Source organism: Phlebotomus papatasi, chromosome 1 (assembly GCF_024763615.1).
Source record: "Phlebotomus papatasi isolate M1 chromosome 1, Ppap_2.1, whole genome shotgun sequence".
In the NCBI taxonomy this organism is placed as follows: Eukaryota; Metazoa; Arthropoda; class Insecta; order Diptera; family Psychodidae; genus Phlebotomus; species Phlebotomus papatasi.
In genome coordinates this window covers 5,520,459-5,544,381 of record NC_077222.1, presented here as the reverse complement: position 1 = coordinate 5,544,381, position 23,923 = coordinate 5,520,459, and the positions used below count along the sequence as shown (strand labels likewise).

General features: G+C 32.8%; 1 protein-coding gene across 8 annotated transcripts in view; it reads right to left on the bottom strand.

Annotated features, from left to right (window-relative positions):
• LOC129798567 (diacylglycerol kinase theta) overlaps positions 1–23,923 on the bottom strand; it is an 81,831-nt gene continuing 57,908 nt past the window's right edge. For 4 of the 8 annotated variants that reach the window (XM_055841765.1, XM_055841768.1, XM_055841770.1 and 1 more), the window contains 4 exons: positions 22,695–22,983; positions 18,690–18,846; positions 18,507–18,614; positions 1–7,626 (listed from right to left, as the gene is read on the bottom strand). In XM_055841765.1, coding sequence (XP_055697740.1) covers positions 7,486–7,626; positions 18,507–18,614; positions 18,690–18,846; positions 22,695–22,983 — 695 coding nt within the window. In that variant the 3' untranslated portion in view covers positions 1–7,485. Of the gene's footprint in view, positions 7,627–13,014; positions 13,221–18,506; positions 18,615–18,689; positions 18,847–22,694; positions 22,984–23,923 lie in introns of those variants that run through there. The other 4 variants (XM_055841767.1, XM_055841769.1, XM_055841773.1 and 1 more) reach the window with 1 other exon arrangement.

Below are 23,923 nucleotides of genomic sequence, written 5' to 3'. Positions count from 1 at the left end.
TTTTCTCTCTCTCTCTCGTCTTTTGCCTCAAAATCCTTCAATTTAATTCAAATGGTCGTTCAGCAAAGGTTTTTTTTTAAATTCTTTTTGTCTAAGTGTTTGCTGTTTTCTTGGGGATTTTTTGTTTGAAGGGGGGGGGGGGGGGATAGGTGGATGAGATAGATGATAAGATCTTCGAGCCTTTCCTTCTTGAGATTTTTATTGTTGGATTTCTGGAGGTTTGTCGAAGGATTTTGGCGCGAAAGGTGTTTGTTTGTTTGTTTTTTGGTTAAAGGGGGAAAAGGGGGATTTGTGATCACAACCCGGACAAATGTATATGAGACACATTGGTGTCAATATCGCGCTCCTGTATCAAAGAAGATCCCTAAAATTGGAAAAGGGCTTATCATTAAGTTTTGGGTAGTTTTTTTTATTTATTTATTATAAAATTTGGGTAATGATTAAGGATTCGATACAAAATCGGTCGATAGAGCGAGGATTGTTAGGTGATATCACCTAAATTAAGCCCCACCCCAGTGGCATTTTTTGCTGGAGATGTTGAGTTTCCTGCAGGATGGCATTTGGCAGGGAGATGAATCCACTGGGGCATAATCCTTGCCTGAGCGAATGAACGGATACGCCCGGAATCCAGTGTGTCTCATTGAGCCCCTACGTAAGTCCGGGTTGTAAGCCTCTTGGGATGATTCTTGCCCAATAGCAAATTCCTCGTGATATTCCGGGAACACGAGTGTGGCAAATATTCAGGAGATAGTAATGAATCTCCGGGGCAATTGGGATGTCTCCCTCTTGCCCAGGAGGATGATTAGCAAACTCAGGGTTTTAAATGCATTTAAGATGAGATTTAACATTTTTGGGAGAAGTCTCCACTGACTCTGGAAGCGATCTCGCAGGGGAAAGTGATTCTGGAAGAACTAACTCAAATGAAATTTCAAGGGAGAAATATGTCCCAATGATCCTTAAATTGGAAGGAGTCTTCAATCTAAATTACTGAGCCACAAATTCTTCTGTCCATTCACCTCAAATGAACACTCAATGTGCCCCAGGAATCTCTCAAGAAACTCCTCACCAAAAAGAATCATTAGGATCTGCTTTGGTTTATGTGACATTGATCGTCCGGGAGTCAGTGGATATCCTGGGATTTCACTCATTTCTCTTGTGGCTGATGGTAATACTCCCATTCAGTGATCATCCCAGGATTTGTGAGTTTTGTCACCCGAAGAGAAGGTTCTCTTCAGGGAAGCCACATCAAATTACCTTAATATCTTTGCTTGAACTGTCCCTTGAAGGATGAATTAGAGAACGTTATATTTTCGTGCCCCAGTAACTGCAAATCCTCAATGGTACATATTTTTTTTTTAAATTCACTTTTAAAATACTTTCCCAACACTCCATAAATCCTTCAATCCTTACAAATATTTTTAGCAGAATTTTCCTTTTCACAGCAAATCTTCTTCAAGTTTTTTTTTAATATTAATTTAATTTTGGCAACTTTTCCGCACGATCAATAAACGTTCTCATAACATTTCATCCTTTTTTTTAATAGCAATTTTCACATTATCAATTTTTATTTTATCAAAAAGAAAAAGTAATTTGAATGAAAAAAAAACTTGCATTAAATGCAGGGAAACTTCCTCACAGAATTCGTCTCAGTTGAGTTGGTTGTTTTTCTTTGAGGTATTATATCAATAAATTCACTTTTAAAGGTTCCATTTTTTTTTACTTATAAACACTATAGTGTATTAAAAACATTTTTGGTCGTTTTTTTTCTTCAATCTTCTCTGCAAACTCTCTAATACCCTTTTTTTTCATTTGAAGTTTACCTTCGCATTAAAATTCTTTCACTCTGTCCTCAATCGTGTTTTGTATTTTATGTTTTAGTTTTTTTTTTTGCTTTTCTATTGAAAATACTGAAGGTTTTTATATTAAAAACAATAGTTCAAAAAATTATTCCTCAAATATAGAAAAAGTTTCATTATTTTTCACTTATCGGTGTTTCATTTCTTTCTTCATTTTGAGTATAAAAAATGCTTTCAACGAAAAAGAGATGGTTCATCATAAAAATTCTTGTGTTACCTAATTTCTTTTTTTTTTAATTTACTATTTACTTTCTGGCTAGAATGGATTAGTTCTTTTTCTTTAAATATTCTCTTTAGCAAAGGAATTTTGAGGAGGTTGCATTTGAAAGTTGCCTGCAACTTCATGGAATTCGATCTTTTCGTCAATTCTTCATTAGTTTCACTGAAAACTAAATTTTCGTTCAGTTTCATGGAACTAGTTGCAGGGGAATACGCATCAGCCAATAGGAATCAAGCAGTTTCAACATGGCGGAAGGTCTTTGGTTTCCAAATTGTTGAACTTAACGACATGAAGTTTTCGTAAATTCTGAGACGAAGATGAAGGTTCCAACATTGCTAAATGCGATAAGTTATGAAAGAAAGATCGTTAGTTGATAGGCTATCACATTTAAAACTTGATAGAATCTTCCACCAGTCTCATATTCGATTAAAATCTTTCATCTGTTTCATTGGTTTCATATCCAAATTTTCGTTAAGTTTCCCGCAATTAGTTTTATGGCAAAACACATCACGCAATAGGAAACAAGTACTCCCAACACGGCGGAAGGTCCTTGGCCTCTAATTTGCTGGAGTCTGTTCAATATGCAACTTAACGATATGAAACTGGCTGTTTACGTCCATTCTGAGACAAAGATGAAGGTTCCAACATTGCTAAATGCGATAAATTATCAAAGAAACATCATTGCATCCATAATTTTCAATGGTTCCATTTCCAAATTTTCTATCAGTTTTGGGCAACTACAAGAAATGTTTTCTCAGATTTTGAAACAAAGATGAAGTTTCCAGCGTTGCTAAATGCGGTAATTTATCAAAGAAAAACCGATAGTTGATAAGCTATCACATTTAAAACTTCATAGAATCTTCCTCCAGTTTCATTGGATCCAAATATAATTTTTCGTTAAGGTCTTTGGCTTCCAATTGAAGTTTGTTCAAAATGCAACTGGGCTACATGAAATTTTTGAGTACATGAAACATCGCTAAATGCGATAAGTTATCAAAGAAAAATTGTTTGTTGATAAGGTATCAATTTTAAGACTTCACAGAATACTTTGCCAGTCTCATATTGGAATGAAATCCAAATTTGGACTGAAATCCAACGCATCGGGCATTGAGAACCAAATAGTTCCAACATGGCTGAAGGTTATTAACTTCTGATGGGCTGAACTTTGTTCAAAATGCAACTTAACGAAATGAAACTTGCTGTTTTCGTCAATTCTGAGACGAAGATGAAGGTTCAAGCATTTCTAACTGCGATAAATATTCAAAGAAACATCATTTCTTGATAAGCTATCATATTTAAAATTTCAAAGAATCTTCCACCACTCTCATATTGGATTGAAATTTTCCAGCAGTATCATTGGGTTTCATATCCAAATTTTCGTTAAGTTTCCCGCAATTAGTTTCATAGCAAAACGCATCAGCCAATAAAAAAATTAGAATTTCCAATATGGCGGAAGGTCCTTGGCCTCAAATTTGCTGGAGTCTTTGCAATATGCAACTTAACGATCTGAAACTGGCTGTTTTCGTCCATTCTGAGACGAAGATGAAGATTGAAACATTGCTAAATGCGATAAATTATCAAAGAAACATCATTTCTTGATAAGCTATCACATTGAAAGCTTCATAGAAATTTCTACGAGTCTCATTGCAATCATATTCCACATGATATTGATGTTTTCTTTGATTTTGAGACGAAGATAAAGGTTCCAACATTGCTAAATGCGATGTTATCAAAGAAAGATCGTTAGTTGATAAGCTACCACATTTAAAACTTGATAGAATCTTCCACCAGTGTCATATTGGATTGAAGTCTTCCATCAATTTAATTGGTTTCATATCCAAATTTTCGTTAAGTTTCTTGCAATTTGTCTTATCGTAAAACACATCACGCAATAGGAAACAAGTACTTCCAACACGGCGGAAGGTCCTTGGCCTCCAATTTGCTGGAGTCTGTTCAAAATGCAACTTAACGATATGAAACTGGCTGTTTTCGTCCATTCTGAGAAGATGAAGGTTCAAACATTGCTAAATGCAATAAATTACCAAAGAAAGATCGTTACTTGATAAGCCATTACATTTAAACCCTAACAGAATCCTCTATCAATCTCATATTGGACTGAAACCCAAATTTTCGTTAAGTTTCATACAAATAGTTGCAGTGAAATACGCCTCAGCCAATAGGAACCAAGTAGTTCCAACATGGCGGAAGATCCTTGGATTCAGATTGGCTGAAGTTCATTCAAAATGCATCTTCATGAAACTGATGGTTTCTTGGATTTTGAGACGAAGATGAAGGTTCCAACATTGCTAAATGTGATAAATTATCTCATTTGAAACTTCATAGAATCTTCTACGAGTCTCATTGCAATCATAATCAAATTTTCGTTCAGTTTCGTCCTATTACATGAAACTGATGGTTTTTTTCTGGATTATGAGACGAATATGAAGGTTCCAACATTGCTAAATGCAATAAATTATCAAAGAAAGATCGTTACTTGATAAGCCATCACATTTAAACTGCATAGAATGCTTCACCAGTGTCATATTGGACTGAAATCCAAATTTTCGTTAAGTTTCATGCAACTAGTTGCAGGGGAATACGCCTCAGCTAATAGGAACCAAGTAGTTCCAACATGGCGGAAGATCACTTGCTTCCAATTGGCTGAAGTTCATTCAAAATGCATCTTCATGAAACTGATGGTTTCTTGGATTTTGAGACGAATATGAAGCTTCCAACATTGATAAATGCGATAAGTTATCACATTTGAAATTTCACAAAATCTTCTACGAGTCTCATTGCAATCATAATCAAATTTTCGTTCAGTTTCGTGCAACTACATGAAACTAATGGTTCTTTTTTCTGGATTATGAGACGAATATGAAGGTTCCAACATTGCTAAATGCAATAAGTTATCAAAGAAAGATCGTTACTTGATAATCCATTACATTTAAACAGCATAGAATCCTTCGCCAAGTATCATACTAGACTGAAATCCAAAGTTTCAAACAACTAGTTGCAGGGGAATACGTCTCAGCCAATAAGAACCAAGTAGTTCCATCATGGCGGAAGATTACTTGCTTCCAATTGGCTGAACTCCCTTCAAAATGCTAATCCTTAACGAAATTCCTCAGCAGATTGAAATAGTTTTAAGGAGTTTGTTTGTCTTGCTATGGAAATAATCCTTTTTATACATTTTCCTATTTAAATATACAGTTTTTTTCTTCGGTTTCTTCACTTTTTTTTTCTTTGGAGTTGGGGGTAGATTTCACTATTTTTTTTCTTTAATTTTAATATTATATTTTGTTCCTTTTACAGTAATTTTTGTTTTTCTTAAAGTGCAATCAAACATGAATTACATTATTTAAATGTACGACTTCTTTTTTATCTCCATTTCCTCTATCCTATGACAGTTTTTTTTCACTAGTTTATTTTTTTTTAATGACTTGTATTTGAACAATTTGATTGAATTGATTCTTTTTCGCTAAAAATTGGGTATCTCATTTGGTTTTGCTTCATTGTCCACTCTTTTTCGACGCTTTTTTTTGCTTGGTTTGTTGGTTTTTTTTCTGATGGTTGGAATCTTATTTTCCCTTTTCTATATTTGCTTTCTCTATTTTTGTGCAATCTCTCTTGATGATCTTTTTTTTCTTAAATTTTTTTTTTTTTGGTAAAATACCATACATAAAACGTAATTTTATCATTACAGTGTTTATAAATTACATTTTATTAACAATACAAAGTGTCAAGTTAATGGTTTTTTTTTTAATTTTCTTAAAAAATTTTTGGTTTTTTAACCTCTTCAAAAAGATTTTCCTTAAAAATAATTGCAATTTATACTTTAATTAATTGATAAATAGAAAAAGAGCAAAAAAAAGGTAAAATTATTCTTTTTCTTACTACAAAAAAATTATATTTAATAAATTATTCTTTTTTTTCTTGTTTTTATCAAATATATTCTGTGGGACGTTATTCACTTTCATTTTACCTTGTTTATTCTTTTTTTTCAAACTCTCTTTTCAACGATTTCTAAGCGTAATGAATTTCTTTTTTCATTTGAGATTGAATTAATTCATTTTTTTTTTGAGTAGATTTCGTGGTTTTTTTCACTTTTTTTTGCGTTTAACTACAAACAGGAAGAAAATGGAAATTATATTTTTTATTAGATGCTATTTTGTTTCTTTTTAGAAAAATTCTTAAAAAATAATTTTTCAATTTGTCCTTTTGACACAATTCTGGCTTTCTGTGTCCTTTTTTTAAGTTAAATATTCGACAATTTGAAAATAAATTTGAGAAATTACAACAAATATTTTAATAACATTATTCAATGTTTTTCTTTTAATTTTTCTTTAATATAGTTTCGAGATCTCAGTATTTTTTTCTCTATATCTTTCACTCTTCAATTTTTTTTTAATCTCTCTCTATACACAATAATTTCTTTTATCATAAAATATTTCTTCTTTTAGTGTCAACAAAAAATAAAGTATCTTTTTCCTCTTTTTTTTTTGCAATAAATAGATTCAATTCTTTATTATTTTTTTTTAACTTTTTTTCATTTGTATTTCACTCTCTCTGGTTTTCTTTTTGTTATAAAGTTTTTTTTTGTGTTAATTCTTTTAGGAAGATTCTTCAGTAAATTCCTCATGTCTGACACAATTTTTCTCCTTTGTTTCCATTTTTTTTTCAAAATTAAAATTTGGTGACACTTGAGAAAAACAAAAAAAGTCTTAGAGCAACTTTTTTAACATGCAGTCCAATGACTGGAATTTTTCTTTTTTTTTGTCCTTTAAGCATTAATTCCTCTCTCTAAATGTGTTTTATTTTTCTTTAATTTTCCGCGAGAGAGAGAGGAAATAGAAGGTGGGTGAAATTGTGTGTGGAAAACCTTTCTTTTCCAAGTTAATTCGTGTTAAAAATTGCCATCACCACAAAATCACGTCATTTTTCCAGTGAAAATTTCTCTGTCACATCCACAAAATTAACTTTCGAGGAATTGTTACTTGTATTTAAAGAAAAAATAAAATAGAAGAAAATTCCCTCCTCAAAGAATCCTTCCATTGCATTGCATCCTGCAATGAAAGTCGCCTTTTTGGAATGTTTTGAATCAACTATTCCCCGAAAGATGGTGCGCACTTGGATAAAGCTCACTGGTATAAAGTGATATTCAGTGATCATTTTCCGTGTTAATTGTGTCTCTCTAACTCCCTTTCACTCTTCTTTTCTGCGTATTTTTTGGTGGGTTTTGTGCGGGGTGTGATTGTCGTTAAATAACCCCATTTATCATGTTTTTTTATGTCTACAAAAAAAAAAACAAAAACTTAAAAACTGGTCTAAAGCTTCCCGAAGCTTCCAATACGCTTTCTCCTGCCAATCATTGAATGCACGTTAAATAAGTCGCTCGTTGTACCAAATTCAGAAATCCGTCTCATTGTTCTCGTCATTCTCCTGTGGTGCTACAGCCAGAGACATGGCGGGTGTTGAAGGACCCAGGGCCATTGTAGGTTCCGTGTTGCGACGCTTCATCTTCCCCTTGCACTTCTTCAACATGGTCGCCTAACCGTCCGGTCCAAAGTTTAACGATCGTTGAATTTTTTGTTTTGCATTCAAATTTTCAACGACAGTCACATTTTTTTATATTTAATTTTCCAATTTTCATATTGGTTTTAATTTTCAGTGAGTTTTTCAAGAGGATTTTGTTGTGTAAGATTAGATCAACATTTTTTTTAACAGTTGATTTTGTTGGTTTTCGTGGACAATAAAATGTTGTTATGAAGGAAAAAAAGAAAGAATAGAAATTAAGAATTGCGCTCTCAAATCTCCAATTTTATTTCTTAATAAATTATTATTGAAAGATTTTATTGTTTCATTAGAAAAAGAAAAATCAAAGATTTAATGAAACTTATAATATAGATTGAAAAGACAATACTAAGTAATTAAATTAAATGCACCGCAAGACATTTAAGCCACAGCTAGATTAATTTTTTATTATTTGCTATTTTATAACTACATAGGCGTAGGCGCAACTGTACTATTTATTATTTTAATCAATTTCCGATGCAAATTTCACTTTGACCTTTGAGAATGTAGTGATATCAAGTCCCTTAGATGACTTATTTAATTGGAAAGAAGTCCTCAAAACGATTCTTCGGAGATATTTTGCTACTTATAAGACAATAGACCCTGAAACACACAGACCGCTAGGCTAAACAATTGAAGATATCGGCTTGAGTTTTTCGAGAGAACCTCAGCCGTAATTTTCTCAACGATGAACTGGCGCAATTTGATTTTAGAGGGTTGTCTCCGGTGATTTCTAGTAAAAATGGTAGTCACCCTAAGATAAAAAACACTTTTTTGGTTTTATCCAGAGCTTTCGATCCTGATGGGGTTCTTCTTCACTGGCTGGAAGGACATTAAAATTATTTATTTCACTCAACTAAATTGTGTTCCCAGAGTATTTCTTAGGCAATTCGTTGCAAATAAAAAATTTTAATGCCCTTCCAGCCACTGACGAAGATCCCCATCAGGATCGAAAGCTCTGGGCAAAACTAAAAAAGTGTTTTCATCTTAGGGTCTGCTTAAGTAACAGCTGCTTAAGTAACAAGGCTGCACTTACATATCCCATAAAAGACTTGCATTTAAGACTGATATACCTTTGGATGTCTTTCTTATTAAATGAAATCTTCCAGGGAATTGATTTAAAATTGCGGCCAAGTGATATACTTCAGTCGAGATCGAATTTTCTTCCTTTGAACAAAAATTACAAGTTAAAGCAGGACTCGAACTCCTCAAACTAACTGGTACTGGTACTCGAAAAAGGGATTAATTTTTTTAGAAATTAGGGGGGAGGGGTAATGGAATACCCGTCAAATCATTGCTCTACCTGCCGGAGGTTTTTTGAATTGTAACGGTATATTCTAGTACATTCAGAGGAAATCTGTAGATTTTCGGCAGAAATTCTGCCGAAAATCTGCAGATTCTCGGCAGAGTTTCTGCATAGGAAATCTGCATAGTCTCCATTGTCTCAACAAAAATATTGTTGATTTATCAAGAAACTGTAGGAATTACAAAGAAAATGGTATGCTCTGCTTAACAATAATTACCGATTAAACGTTTTAGATAACTAAAAAGATGCGAGCAAAAATACTAATTTCTTAAAAATCGCCAATAGAATGATAGAAAAACACGAAATTTAGGTCGACACTGTGTTTAAAGATATCACTTTTTCATTCTCTACTTATAACACGGCGTCGCAAAATTCTTTATTTTATATAAACACTGTGATATCACCAAGAATAGCTCTATTGAATTTTGCAAACTTCAGTGAAAAATATTCCATCTTTTCTGACACAGCTGTCTGGAAAGTCTGGAATGTAGAAAAATCTACAGAAAATCGGTAAAATATGTACAGAAATTCGTCAGAGTATGCGCCAGGATTCGTCAGAAAATCTGGAAAAATTTCTGACGAATTTTGTCCCAAGCCCAAATTAAATTCGTAGGAAAATCTACAGATTTCTCTGCAGAGGTGTAGATATTTTCTGCAGACAACTTAAAGATATCTGACGAAATTATTTGACGGGAGGCCGACATTGTAACCTCTATTCTGGGTATGAATTCTAAGATTCGTGAGTTACTCACATGAGAAATTCACGATTCTGAAATCACCTTTAGTAAACGTTTAGTGAAGCTTTCGTAAAAACTATACTGTGCTTCATTTTACACGACATTTTACTTGAAAACTTAACGAAACTCTTACAAAAAACGATTTAAAAGCCGTGATTTTCTCACGTGAAAAACTCACGTATCTCAGAATTCATACTCTGGTGAGAATGTCAGGAAACTGTATACGCGAAATCCGGAGAGGGTAAGCAAGAAGGATGGGCGACTCAGAACGAGACAGAAGAGCATGACCTCCTCTAAAAGGGACATAAGTGACCACTAAAGTAAGTTCTTTGGGTACCTGTACACAGAGATATAACGGAAAATGAAGGATCTTTGCATCGTTTGGGATCTCCTTGGGAATGGTTTCGCTGGAGCGAGGGTAAACTACTTCGTAGTCCTCGAATCTATAACCAAAGTTTAATATTTTCGAATCTTTTTATACTCTTAGTACCCAAAGGAAAAGAAGGACATTCTAAGACAACCAATTTTCTTGGACTGTAGAATCGATAAAAATCGGATTCTTGTAGATGGTTACAATCTATAATGATGTCCAAGCCAGGATATTTGGTAATATTACAGTCCGGAAAGCTTTTGATGTTTGTTACTTTTAATGAAGAGATTGTTAATGGATATAAATAGAGGCTTGAATATAGCGGTCCGGCAAGGAATCCTCCCTGTTATAATCTTGTCTAATCTAATCTAGCCCTTCCGGAAGCACTATCTCAGAACATTTTTGGATAAAAGACCCAATTTAACCGTGCTGTCACACTAGGATTTTTTTTTTAAATTTATAAATTCAATTTAATTTTTAGATGAATTGTTTCTATGCGTTATTTTGCATTAAAAATCATTTGAATTGATAGATTATCACTTATTTATTGATATAAAATAATACTTGGACCGCCAAAGCATGCTAAAATAGCATAAAGCTCAATTAAATTTGAATTTAGCAAATTAAAATGTTATAGCGCTGGCACACCTTTTCAATTTAGTGAAATTCAATCGATTGAAATTTTACCTCTTACTCTTTCAAACAGAAACAAAGATATGTTTGTCTCTTTCTATCAAATGAAAATTGAAATTACAATTTCAATTTCAAAATATCATTTGACAGAAAGAGACAGCTCTATCTGATTTCAGTTTGAAAGAGTAAGATGTAAAATTTCAATCGATTGAAATTCACTCAATTGAAAAGGTGTGCCAGCGCCATTAAAATTGCTCATTAATTTCGATTTTAATTGCAGTTAAACAAGTAACCTTTTGTACCAAAATGTTCTTATTAAATTTATTCACTCGTAATGAATTATTATTTGTGGCCAAAAAAAAATAAAATAAACAGAGATTTGTGATAAACTTGTACGCGAGTGAAATTTCAGTATTGGGAGTAATTTGCTGAGTTGCTCCAAAGCAATTCGAAGGAAATTATTGTGTCAAGAAATCGCAGATGGGATGTCTTCATACAGATTTTCAAAAAGACTGTATGAGAATCTCTTCATGATCCCCTTGTCTATAACCCTTTCTTCTGGCTTTGGGGATTTTTTTTGCATTGGCGTCTACACATTAGTAGAAATTTCTTTAAAAAATCCCTTTTTAAAGAAAATTTCCCCTATCCTTGTAGGCAGAAACGTCAGAATTTTTTAAAAAAGGCAATTTTTGACGAAAATTGCTCCTAGTGTGTGACCTATAAGTGACTTATAAGACATTTTAAGGATACATTTCCCGGAGTCATTTTTTTAAACCCATTTTCCGGAGTCATTTACAATCAAAACTTTCGCGGCACTATTTAAAATTGAGCAAATTTCTTGCAAAATGTGTCTTGGCTGTGAGAATATTCAAGTAAATTCTAGAAATATTATATTGCTCAATTGGCTCAATTGAATTTAAAATTAAATTATGAAAATCCTAGTGTGATAGCACCGTAAGGCTTTCAGCTAAATGGAAATCGTTTTCTCTAAAACAGGATTATTATCCAAGAATCCCCTGAATACAGGGATTCCGGAAACCAGCTGTTTTCTCGCAAAGCAAGGTTAAAAGGTTAAATATATCTCCGTTTTCTCGAAGAACTTCATCTCAATAAACTAGGTAGTTATAACCAGGGAGAACCTAAACTTCCCTTGAATATTTTTACGTGCAGAATTATTTTTTCTGAAATTTTTGAATGTTTTTTAAACAATTTTACAAAATTGTTCAAAAAGGATGAAGCATAGTGAAATATTTTTGTTAATGCAAACTAGGGAAATACCGGTAGATACTACTAGTGCTATGTGTCTTGTGATTAGGCTTGATATCTAGTAATGCTTCTCACAGACCTGAGGATGCAATGTTCTCGACTGATCCTCAGTTCTGCAAAAAGCTTAAGATCTTCATAAATTTGCATCGCAAAATCTTTTAAAATAAAATCGTAAAGTTGCATACGTAATCGTAAAGCACAGGCTGCCCTTTATTTCTCTTAAAACAACCAAAATTATTAAGTAAAATGGCAGAGAGATATTCTCTTTCAAACAAACAAAAATAATTATAGCTAAAAGGAATTAAAGCACAATCAATTAAAAAAGCTTCCTGTAAAATGCTATTATTTGGTGTCGAATAAATTAGAATGTAAAAAAAGGATCAAAAGAATAAAAAAAATAGAGCAAAATGCAGTGTTGTGAATTGCTGTGGAGTCATGCGGAAAAAATGCCAAAATGCATAGATTTTTTTTGCGTGGATTTTGCAAAATAATTGTATATGGCTCTATTTCATAAATTTAACTAAAATCATTTAAAAATGATATAAAAGAAAAATATCCTCTAAACATTCCACAAAACAAGGGGATAAATAAACTAAGGAGAATTTAAACACGTTTCTTTCTTCAATTAAAAACAATATCTCCTCTTAGCATTTCTAATTTTTTTCTTACTGATTGTCTTATCATCCTCACACTCTTTCTGTCCACAGAGACATTTTTTTTACCAGAGAGAACAGAAGTCAATAAAAGAAAAAAATCTAAGGGGAAACAACACAAAATGATAGCTTTGTCAAAAAAAAATAGAGAAAATAATAATGAGAATCGCAATTAAAAACAAAATATTTAAAAACTCTGAAAGTAATAAATAAATAAAATAATAATTGACGTCACGTAAAACGAAAAGAACTTTAATAAAAAAAATATGAAAGTGAATTTGTTTGTTTTGTGGGCGAAAGGGGGTGTAGGATCTTTTGGCTAGGTGGAGTAATATATATTTTTTGGCATCAATTGGATGTGAAAGAAAAGAAAATAAGGATGTGTTTGATTACACAGCATTTCTTTTTTTGATTATGAGTCAGAGAAAGCAGGAAAAAAGCAAACTAGGACCGGACGGACGGGTTCTCTATGTGCCAAGGGGCTCCTTATCTCGGTCCCCATTTTCCGGCTGCGGCCCCCCTTGTGACGTCGAGCCCGCCACGGCCGGCTGTATTATCGGTTCCGTTAGTCGCCGCTTTGTTTTACTTTTCTTCAACATTGTTGCCTAAATTGAACATCAATTTCTCATTAACATTTAACTTCTCTTTTTGGCCTTTTTTTTAAAATTTTTTTGTACAACATTGACATTGTTCATATGAAACAGGAAGAATTTCTACAGTTTTGAATTAATTTCGAAAAGAAATTTTTCAAATGGCTTTTTTTCATATGAAAAATAATTTTTCTTTTAGTCGTCAATAGTAGAGCGAATAGTACTTCTGGGAAACACATCAACATTTATAATTACCGTGGTTTTATGAAGGCTCAATAATACCCGGAAACAATCTGGAAATTTTTACTTTGAAAATTGATTTAGAAATTAGACTATGCCTCTTTTAGATCAGGAAAATTTCATGAAATCAAAATTCACATTGCTTTCTCAAATGTTTGGCATATGTCTATCTTACTCTTTCACACTCAAAATTAGTTTGAACTAAATTGGATTTGTCGTGACGTTCCAAAGAATAAGAAGAGCACGAAAGAACGGAATAGATATATGCAATACGCTTAGGACTAAATGATAGAAGAAAAGGGAAGATATAGAAGAGATGCAATGGCTCCATCACACTTTTTGGACAAAAAATTTAAAGAAATCAAAATTCAGATCTCTTTCAAATGTTTTGCATATATCTATCCCACTCTTTCTCACTCAAAATTAGTTTAAACTAAATTGGATTTGTCGTGACGTTCCAAAGAATAAGAAGAGCACGAAAGAACGGAATAGATATATGCAATACGCTTAGGACTAAATGATAGAAGAAAAGGGAAGATATAGAAGAGATGCAATGGCTCCATCACACTTTTTGGACAAAAAATTTAAAGAAATCAAAATTCAGATCTCTTTCAAATGTTTTGCATATATCTATCCCACTCTTTCTCACTCAAAATTCATTTGAACTAAATTGAATTTGTCGTGACGTTTAAAAGAATAAGAAGACTACACAGAATAAAAAGGGACATACACACGGCTCTTCGTTATCCGGCACTTCGTTATCCGGATGACAGCTGCCAAACACTGGCGGTTGATGTATTCAAAATTATTTTTACTAAACATGAAGTTTCTCCAATGTGAATTAAAGTATTATTATCATTGTATCGAAGTTTTTAATACATAATTGTGATGAAAAATGAAACATAAGCACACCATGAAGAAAATTCTCTTGTTTTTTGTCAGACAGAAAATAAATTCACACAGCACAAAATAGAAAAACCGTTGATCATTCAAAAAACCTAAATGTTATTTTGTCCCCCAGTCGGCCGGATAACGAAGAGCCGTGTGTATATATGCAATACGCTTAGGAGAAATGACGGAAGAAAAAGGAAGATGTGGAAGAGACGTAATGGCTCCATCACACCTTTTATACAGGAAAATTTCATGAAATCAAAATTCAGATCTTTGTATTTGTCAAACGTTTTGCACATTTCTATTACATTCTTTCACACTCAAAATTCGTTTGAACTAAATTGAATTTGTCGTGATGTTCAAGAGAAGAAGAAGAGTGCGAAAGAGTGGACAAGGGCATATGCAAAACGTTTGAAAAAGGAAGGGATATGAATTTTGATTTGCTGAAATATTCCTGATCTAGATGATGTGGTAGAGACATTACGGATCTATCATACCTTTTAGGTTCGAAAATCGAAATTCAGATCTCTTTATTGGCAAACATTTTATATACGTCTATCCCATTTTTTTTCGCACTCAAAATTGGATTGAACTAAGTCGAATTTATTGTGATGTTTAAGAGAAAAAGAACTTTGAGAAATATATTAAATTTTGATTTCATGAAATTTTCCAGATTTAAAAGTGTGCAGGATAAAATGTCTAATTTAATTAATGTTTCTTTTAGATAAGAAAAGTTTCATGAAATCTAATTTTTCATCCTGTTCCTTCCCACAAATATTGCGTGAAATCTAAATTTCGCACTGAAATCTAAATTTAATTTGTCGTGATATTCAAAAGGATAAGAAATGTACGAAAGAGTGAGGTAGGCATCTGCAATACGCATAAGATAGAAAGGAACAGAAAATTTAATTTCCTGAAATTTTCCTGATGTAGAAGACATGGCAGAATCATAATGGCTTCAGTCCACATCTTTTCGATTAGGAAAATTTAATGAAGACTAAATTCATAACTATTTTTTTATGAAACGTTAGGAATTTGCCTATTTCACTCTTTCGCACTCTTCTTCTTCTTTTAAACGCCATAACAAATTCAATTTAGGTTCAATGGCAAAACGTTTCTGAATTTTGATTTCATTAAATTTTCCTGATTTAAAAGTCGTGCCTGAGAGATGAAGAATCAAATAGGTTCGTATTATGCTTTACGATCTCTCAATTTGGATGATAAGTATTTTCTATTTTCTTAGCGACTAAAGTGCCTGAATTATTTTTTTTTGTAAATAATTTAAATTTTGTCACATTAAACCTCGTATCAATATTCATTACAAATTTCCTTAAGAAATGAATTAATGTAAATCAAGAAATATTGCTAAGGAAAAATAATATCCCTGATATTTTTTTTCTTTTTTGGCTGCAGTATCGAAAAATTTATCCACATGAACCACTAACCACAATTTTTACTTTCCATCGTACTTAGAATTTAAGGTTATGTCATTTACAGGTTATGCTATTTTCAGATAAAATAACCCAGCAAAAAATTATTTCGAAATTCAAAACTTCGTAATTTTATGTCCGAAAACAGGGGTGACATGATAACGTCTTTTCGATAGTATCGACTGTCGATTCTTAAAAGGTTAAACAATAGCTGCATTTTTTGTAACAAAATTAAATATTTTTCAAAGGTTACATTCTTTTAAAAGTATTGCAATGAATGGCCCAACAATGCGTAAACAGTCGATATTTGCTTAGGCTAGCAAATATAGATTTATCGATAATATCGGAAAGTTATCATTCCCCCCAGATCTTATCGTGCAAATTTGAGGTTATGTAGAAGTAATTTTCTAGGTTAGACAATAAGATAATTTTCGCAATAAAAATAATTTCAATTAAATTCTGGATAAGCTTAGAACTTCTATCTCTAAAATGTACGAGAGTCTTATATTTTTCTAGGTCCTTCATTTCTTCAATTTTATTCACTGTCATAAACCTAACCTGTTTTTTACTTGAGGTTTATTAACACCTTGCAGGTTTTCTATGGCACCTGAAAGTCTCGAAAAGACTAGTTAACAACCAATGGACCTAATGAGACTGAATATTTGAAAAGCATAAACCATGAACTTCTATTGTGATCAATATATCAAAAGTTCTACAAATTTGAGGTTATGTTAAATGACTTTTTTTTAAAGTTAGACGATAAGACAATTTTTGCAATAAAATTTATTTTGCGCAAATTTTGGACAAGCTTGGAGTCCCTCTCTTCAATTTTCTCATTTCTACAAACCTAACCTCTTTCTTATTATTTAAGATGCTTTCCCCATTTTTCTTTGGCACCTGAAGATCTCTAAAAAAACACTAGTTAACAAATGGACCTATTAATATCGAATATTTAAAAAGCATAAACCATGAACTTCTATTGTGTTCAATATGTTTAGAAAAACTGTAACAAAAAAATTATTGAACAAACTGAGTGAGGTTAGAATACTGAACGTAATTTTAGGTTATTCGGAAAGAAAAGGTTTATAATGGCTCCGACACACCTTTTAGATCAGGAAAATTTCGTGAAGTCTAAATTCGAATTCTTTCTGTCTCATACGGTTTGCATATGTCTGTCTCATTCTTTCAGACTCTTCTTCTTCTTTTAAACATCACTCCAAATTCAATTCAGCTCAATCAAATTTGGAGTACGAATGAATGGGATAAACATATGCAAAGAGTGTGAGAATGAAAGGAATGTAAATTTTGATTCCATGAAATTTTACCGATCTAAAAGGTGTGCCGGAGCCATAACGCATCAAAATTGAAATTTGTTTAAAGTTTGTCAAAAATATGTCCCTTTCTCTTTTGACAAATACGAAAAACATCTTTTTGACAAATTTTTAACAAACAAATAATAAACTTTTTCTTCCAGAGTGTATTCAAAATTGATTTTCTAGGTTAATGTGTTTCCACCGTTAATGAATTGACTAATCTATTAGCTTTCTATTGTTTCGAAAAATTATTTTCCATAATTATTCAGCCCAAAAATTTCTCGCTACTATTTTTTATTTTAGAAAATGCCTTTCTCTCAATTTCGTCAAATCTTTTAAATATTCTAGTTTGCAATTATTTCTTACAAAAAAAAAGTTTCAATTAAAAAAATCCAACAAAAACTGAACTTATTCCAAAAAAATGAAAAAAAAAAATCTCCTTAAAAAAAGAATAAAAAATTAATAACTCAAAAAATTGTAGCTATTGCTGAGATATTTGTTTCTTTCTTAAATTTGATTGAGTATAAAAATTAGGCAAAAAAACCAAACCAATAAAAAACTGCAATATATTTGCTATAAAGAATTTCTGAAAATTCTTTTAATGTTGACAAAGAATATTCTGCAGATTATTATCTTTTAGATAAGAAAATCATGCTTCTGTTTTATCCAAAATCAAAGAATTCTTACATGCAAATCAATTTTTAAGAGAGTATAAAAGAATTTTAAATAAAAACTACAAATACAGGGTGAAAAGTGTCTGAGATATTAGTTTTTTGTGTTTTTTTACGAAATTACTCTTTTTTTTGGATATTTTTGTGGATCAAAAGTGGTGTGTAAATGTTGCGTGGGTAGTGTAATCTATATTTTTTTCAATTTTAAAAAATTAATTTGCCAAATTACACTAAAATAAAAAAAATAAGGTGTGAGTGTTGTGTTTTTCGTGTGAAAACTACCAATAAATTACAAAAACTCTCTCTCAAAACCAAAATTTCTACTCTCAGTTTAGTTATGGTCAAAAATGTCTTTTTACACCCTGTATGAGTTATGCCAACAAAAAAATATTTTTTGAAAAATAAAATTAAAAAAAAATGTTCTGGAGATTCTGTATTAGTTATCTCTCAAAGTTTAAATTTTTAGAAAACAAAAAAAAAACACGTATAGCGAATTAGAAATTTTTTCGCAGATAGTTTTAATAGAATTAGAATAATAATAATAAAAAGAACAAGAAAAATTCAGTATTAAACTTAATGATTAAGGAAACTTATTAGAATATTACGTTAAAGCAGATTTTTTTTAGAGTTAATTCAAAGTTTAACAAAATGATATTTTTCATATTATATTTTATTGTTAAAAGTAGAGAAAGTTCTTTCTCAGTTTCAAAAGATTAGAGGAAAAATGATTTTTTTTTTAAATTATTGTGAACTCACCTTGAGTGCTGACTTGAGGACAACCACATCACCGGGACTCTGAACCCAGGGTTCACCATCCACTTGAACTGGAATCTCAGAGTACATGTGGATTTTTATATGGCCACCCTGAAAATCAAAAGAGATGCCAAAGTTTCAGGATAAGCCACATTTTTTATAAGGTTTTCCCTTAAGAACCATTACCTGTGCTATACGAATCGCAGACCTAAGGCCAGATTGAATTTGGCCTAAATGCACAACTCCTGTAACTCCAACAATCTCCAACATTCCGTCCCAGTGATTTGGCTTACTGAACTGATCTTCTTTCTCAGGACCCCATGGATTGGCTCCTGATCCCCAACTGTTGAAAAATACAGTCGGTTACAGTTCAGTTGGCAATAAAATTGAGACTCAGAATATAAATCCTTAATCTACATTAAATGGGTTTAAAAATGAAAGTTTAATCTCGTTTTCGAAATATTCAAATTTCGAAATGGCAAGTAGAACCACTGTATTGTAAGAGTCAGAAGGACTAATTTCTCTTAGCATTACATCCTTAATCGTAGAATTGAAGTATCTCGCGTATTACAAAGGTTTTAAAGTTAAACCAAGTGGATAAAGGACCCAAATAGACTCAGGCTGTTTCTAGAAAATATCGAGGTTATAAAAATTTGACTGCAAAGATTTATCCCATCATGCATTATTAAGGGCTTTAGACCATCGAATACAAGTCCTACGCATAACTTTCCCTTGCTGCCAAATTTTACAAGATAAATATTCTCGAGGATCACCCTGAACAAAACTAATTTTAGCGCGAAAAATACGCGAGAAATTACGCGAGTGTAAAATGCTTGTATTGGAAACAAATAAATCCAAATGGAGACAAGGGAAAGTTTCTAATTGGAGACAAACAGTGTATAAGTGAACCTGCGACGAAAGGCTTCCAAAACCTTGTTGAGTTGCTCTTGAGTGCAGGATTTGTTCTTATTCCTGGTCTTTTCTCCTTTCCCATCTGAGACAAAGAAAATCTCTTTAAAAAAAATCATATTTCCGGGGTTTCCTATTGAAGCATTTGCAGGCACTTCACAAAAAACCCTTTTTCTTCACGAAATAGGTAATTATTTCATTTGGAAACTTCACGTACCGTCAACAATAAAGATTAGCAGTTAATTTAACTAAAATTAGCCAGAAATACGACATAAATGTTAAACAAAACGAATAAACAACAGTCACCTTTTTGTGTTTCTCAATGTATTCAATCACCGTGTATTGCAATCGTGCTATGATATTTGGCTATGATCTTTAAGAAATAACTAATATTTAAGCAATCAGAGTAGCTTGAGTTTCCGTTTCCCCGAATTGGAAAATGGATTCCCCAGGTTCTCCATAAGTTCCCTAAACAAATGTATGAGTTCTTCGGGTTCCCGATCGGTTTTCTGGCCAGATTATATCGTCAAGCATTATCGTTTTTGATTAATTGGACTTCTGTAGCGGAAAATAGTCGCTTTCTTTGGGATTCTTAGACCGGTGTTAAACTAAAGGCCAATTTTCATTAGAAAATTGTCTTAAAAAGCGTGTCCCGGATTTAAATGGTAAATTTTCGACATGAAGTTAGTCACATAATAGGAATCGAGTGTTGTTTTTTTGACGTTTCAAGAGAATTTCGTCAGCTTTTCATTTCTGAAAAAAATATTGAAAATGGTTGTGTTTTGGCTGAGAAAAGTGATAAAAATGAAGAACCTGCGCAAATTGATCGTGGACACGTAACCTAAAGAGTCCAAAAGCGAGCTATTCTGAAATCGGAAGGATCACCGGAAAGTGTCCATCCACGGTGCGAAGGGTTATATTACGCTTCAAGGAACTCAAGACTGTTGTTCGAAAGCCAGGATGTGGCAGAAAACCTGGAGCTGTAGACAAGAGAGTGATGGCGCTTTTTCAGAAGCAACCTTGCCTTTCAGTCAGAGTTGTGGGCAAAAAGCTGAGTATCTCCAAGAGCTTAGTGCAGAGAATCAAAGAGAATAACGGATTGATAACGTACAAAGCTCAAGCTGCTCTCCATCGCACGGACAAGCAGAGGCAAAGTGCCAAAACGAGGTCGAGAAATCTGAGTGATCGAGTTCTGAAAGGTTTTCAAGGATGTATTTTGATGGACGACGAAATTGTCGTAAAAAGTGAATTTACTCAGTTGCCCGGCCAACAGTTTTACACGGCGAAGACTCGTACGGGTGTAGCCAACAAGTACAGGTTCAAAGAGTACGACAAGTTCCCGAAGAAATATTTGGTTTAGATGGTCATCTGCTCTTGTGGACGTCGCAGCGAAGAATTTTTCATGACAGGGACGATGAACGCGGATATCTACATTAAAGAGTGCCTCCAAAAACGACTTTTGCCACTGTATCAAAGCCACGACATCCCTCCTCTATTTTGGCCTGATTTGGCATCATGTCATTACACGAAAGCCACCTTGGAATGGTTTGCCAACAGCAATGTCAAATATGTAGATAAGAAGGTCAAGCCGCCCTGCACTCCAGAAGTCCGCCCCATTGAGAAATACTTAGGAATTTTGAAAGGAGACTTGAAGAAGAAGGCTAATCCAGCCAAAGATTTGCAGGACTTCGCACGAAAGTGGAAGAAAGTCGCCAGAGATCGTGGGAACGACCTTGTCCACAGCCTTATGTGGGGAGTAATGGCCTCTACACACTACAGAAATGTATGTCCATATTGAAGCAAATTCCCTACGCTTGTGCAAGAAAAACTCTTCAATATGGATATAAATTTTTCTAGTGTGTAGAGGCCATAAAGAAGATGGTGCGATGATTTCGCGGAGAAACCGCTTGAATAAAAAAACCAAAAAAAAACCAAAAAAAAACCATAAAGTGGGTTTGAATCACAATGAAATACCCTTTCAAGAAATATAAATAGTATTAGGTGAGATTCTTAACAATCTCTTTTTATATGTACTATAGTTTTTTTTTAATGAGAATCATTTGTCTTCTTAACATTTAAATCCGGGACACGCTTTAGAAGAAACTCTGAAACTGTTATTATGCAAATATTTCGGTTAGAAGCACTGGACATTCCAACAAGATTCAGTTGAATGCATTCAAGTTGGATGCAAATCTGCTCGACTTCTCGATATAGGGCTTTTTTGTAAGTCACCGTTAGTACTAAAAAATATCAAAGTATCAATAACCTTTATAGCCCTTCACTGTGAATGGGTTTGCATTCCGTGAGCTCACATTTAGGCAGGGTTTGATGTGTTTATCGACAAACTCGGGGTCATAGTCCGTGTCAAGGGTGCTCATATCAAAATTTCGAACTAGATTCTCATTTGGTTTTCCTTCTGTCTATTTGGTAGATCCCACTTCTGAGATTTTCTTCAGTAGAGGCTTTTAATAAACCTTAGACATCTCAATAGGACTACAGATAGTCTAGAGCCCATCCTACACTAAGAAAAAACCTAAAAAGTTAAAACAACTCTATGGCAGAGTTGAATTAACTCTAAGAATATCGATGTAATGGTTACTGTTTTTCGTTGTAAACTTTAGTAAATAGAGTTGAAAAAACTCTTTGTGCGAGTTGAATTAATTCGTCGGATATCGATGTAATTATTACTCTTTTTCGATGTAAAATTTCATCTCGACTGAAGTATATGCTTAAGTGTTTTCGTTTTAAGAATATACTTCAGTCAAGAAGATTTTCGTGTGACGAAGTTCATATAGAACATCAACTAGAAATATGGCTAACAGTGTTTCATGAAGATATGTGCGTGCATCAAACGTGATATTTCGCTCGGAACATAGGGAACTTGACGTCAAGGAAATATTAATAAAGGAAATGATAAAATAAAAAAAACATAAAATTGCGAAACATATTCATTTTGGGGTTTGAAAGACCTATTTTAACTCTAAAAAAGATTTTTTTAACTCTTGAAACGAGTTATTTTAACTCTTAAAACGGGTTATTTTCAGTCTTAAAAAGAGTTATTTACACGCTTTTGTCATTTAAATTTTAGGAAAAAAATTTAAAGTAATTCTTCCGAATATTACACCTAAATAGAAGTAAAATCAACTCTAAAATATAGTTAATTCAACATCGATTCAAGTAAGTTTTACTCGATTATTTTTCTAAGTGTAGATATCTTCGTAAAGTGTTTCATTTCCCCTTTAATTTGAATGAAGAACCATTATTTGAAAGCAATTAGCTTACCTTAAGATGTTCAAGATGATGATCCCCTCGACTTGCGGCAATTCAACCACTTTCCCATCAACTTCCAATCGAATCTCCTTGTGGAGCTCTTTGACAATTTTCCGACCGACCATCTTTCTCAAGCCCATCTTCACGTAGACACCTTTGTTGTGAAGGCGCGAATTGAACTTGTTGGGATTCTCCTCTCGTGCATTGTGGAAGTCCAAACAGAGATCCGCATCAATTCCAATCCCAAAATAGTTGTTCATCACAAAGATCTGCGAATTGTCCTCACTCTGAGCTCCTCCACCTGCAACAGTGTCCCCAAAAGTCATTAGTTTTTTAGCTGGAAAGGGTGCGCTTCCTTTAAAATCAACCATTAGCAAATACGTGGAAAAAGTCATTAAGCATTGCAAGATAAAAGAAAAAATTTGTTTTTTTAAAGCTCATCTTGGACGTGCGCTTCTTTCAACGAAAAATTACTCTTTGGAGATCAATGACTCATCTTTCCTGGCCAATGATTTATCTTCACCTGACTTTTTCGCAGTAATTTTCAGTCGAAATATTACCTTTAGAAAAAAAAACTAATAGATTCTCAACGTGTGATAAAAAGAAACATGCAGAGTTTAATGATTTGAAAGTAAGCAAGCAAGTCTACATTTAAATAAAATTCAGAAAGATACTTGTAAAAAAAATTCTCAAAAGCATTTTTTTGTTGTAATTTGATAAATAATGAATTATTTGAAGATTGTGAAGAGATTATTTTAGTGCAATTTGACGGTCATTTTTAGCAAATAGTCGGATGATTCGGAAATCACTGTGATTGAATAGATTGTTCATGTTTTTTTTTATAATTTACAACAAATATAGCAAATTTTAAGCAATGTGCAGAGATTTTCTTAGCGTGAATAAAGCATTTTTTTTTAAGATTGTCTCTTGACTTATTTCTATCCAATCACAGTTTTGAGAAAATCAAAGTAAAAATTCGCAAAGAACGTAAAACCGCGATACGCGATTCTTGACCAATTTCCACAAGAACAAAATAGAAAAAGAATAATACTGAAAAACCATATTTTATATAAAAAAAAAACGAAAACATAACCACAGACGACATCGAAAAGAAGAAAAAATTAATTCTAAATATCTCTTGAGAAAGTGTCTCAATTGCGTTTCAATTGAGATTGTTCTCATTTTCTTGAATTTGTTGCTTTTAAGATTTTTCAAATGATTTCTTAGTTCGTTTTCTTTGG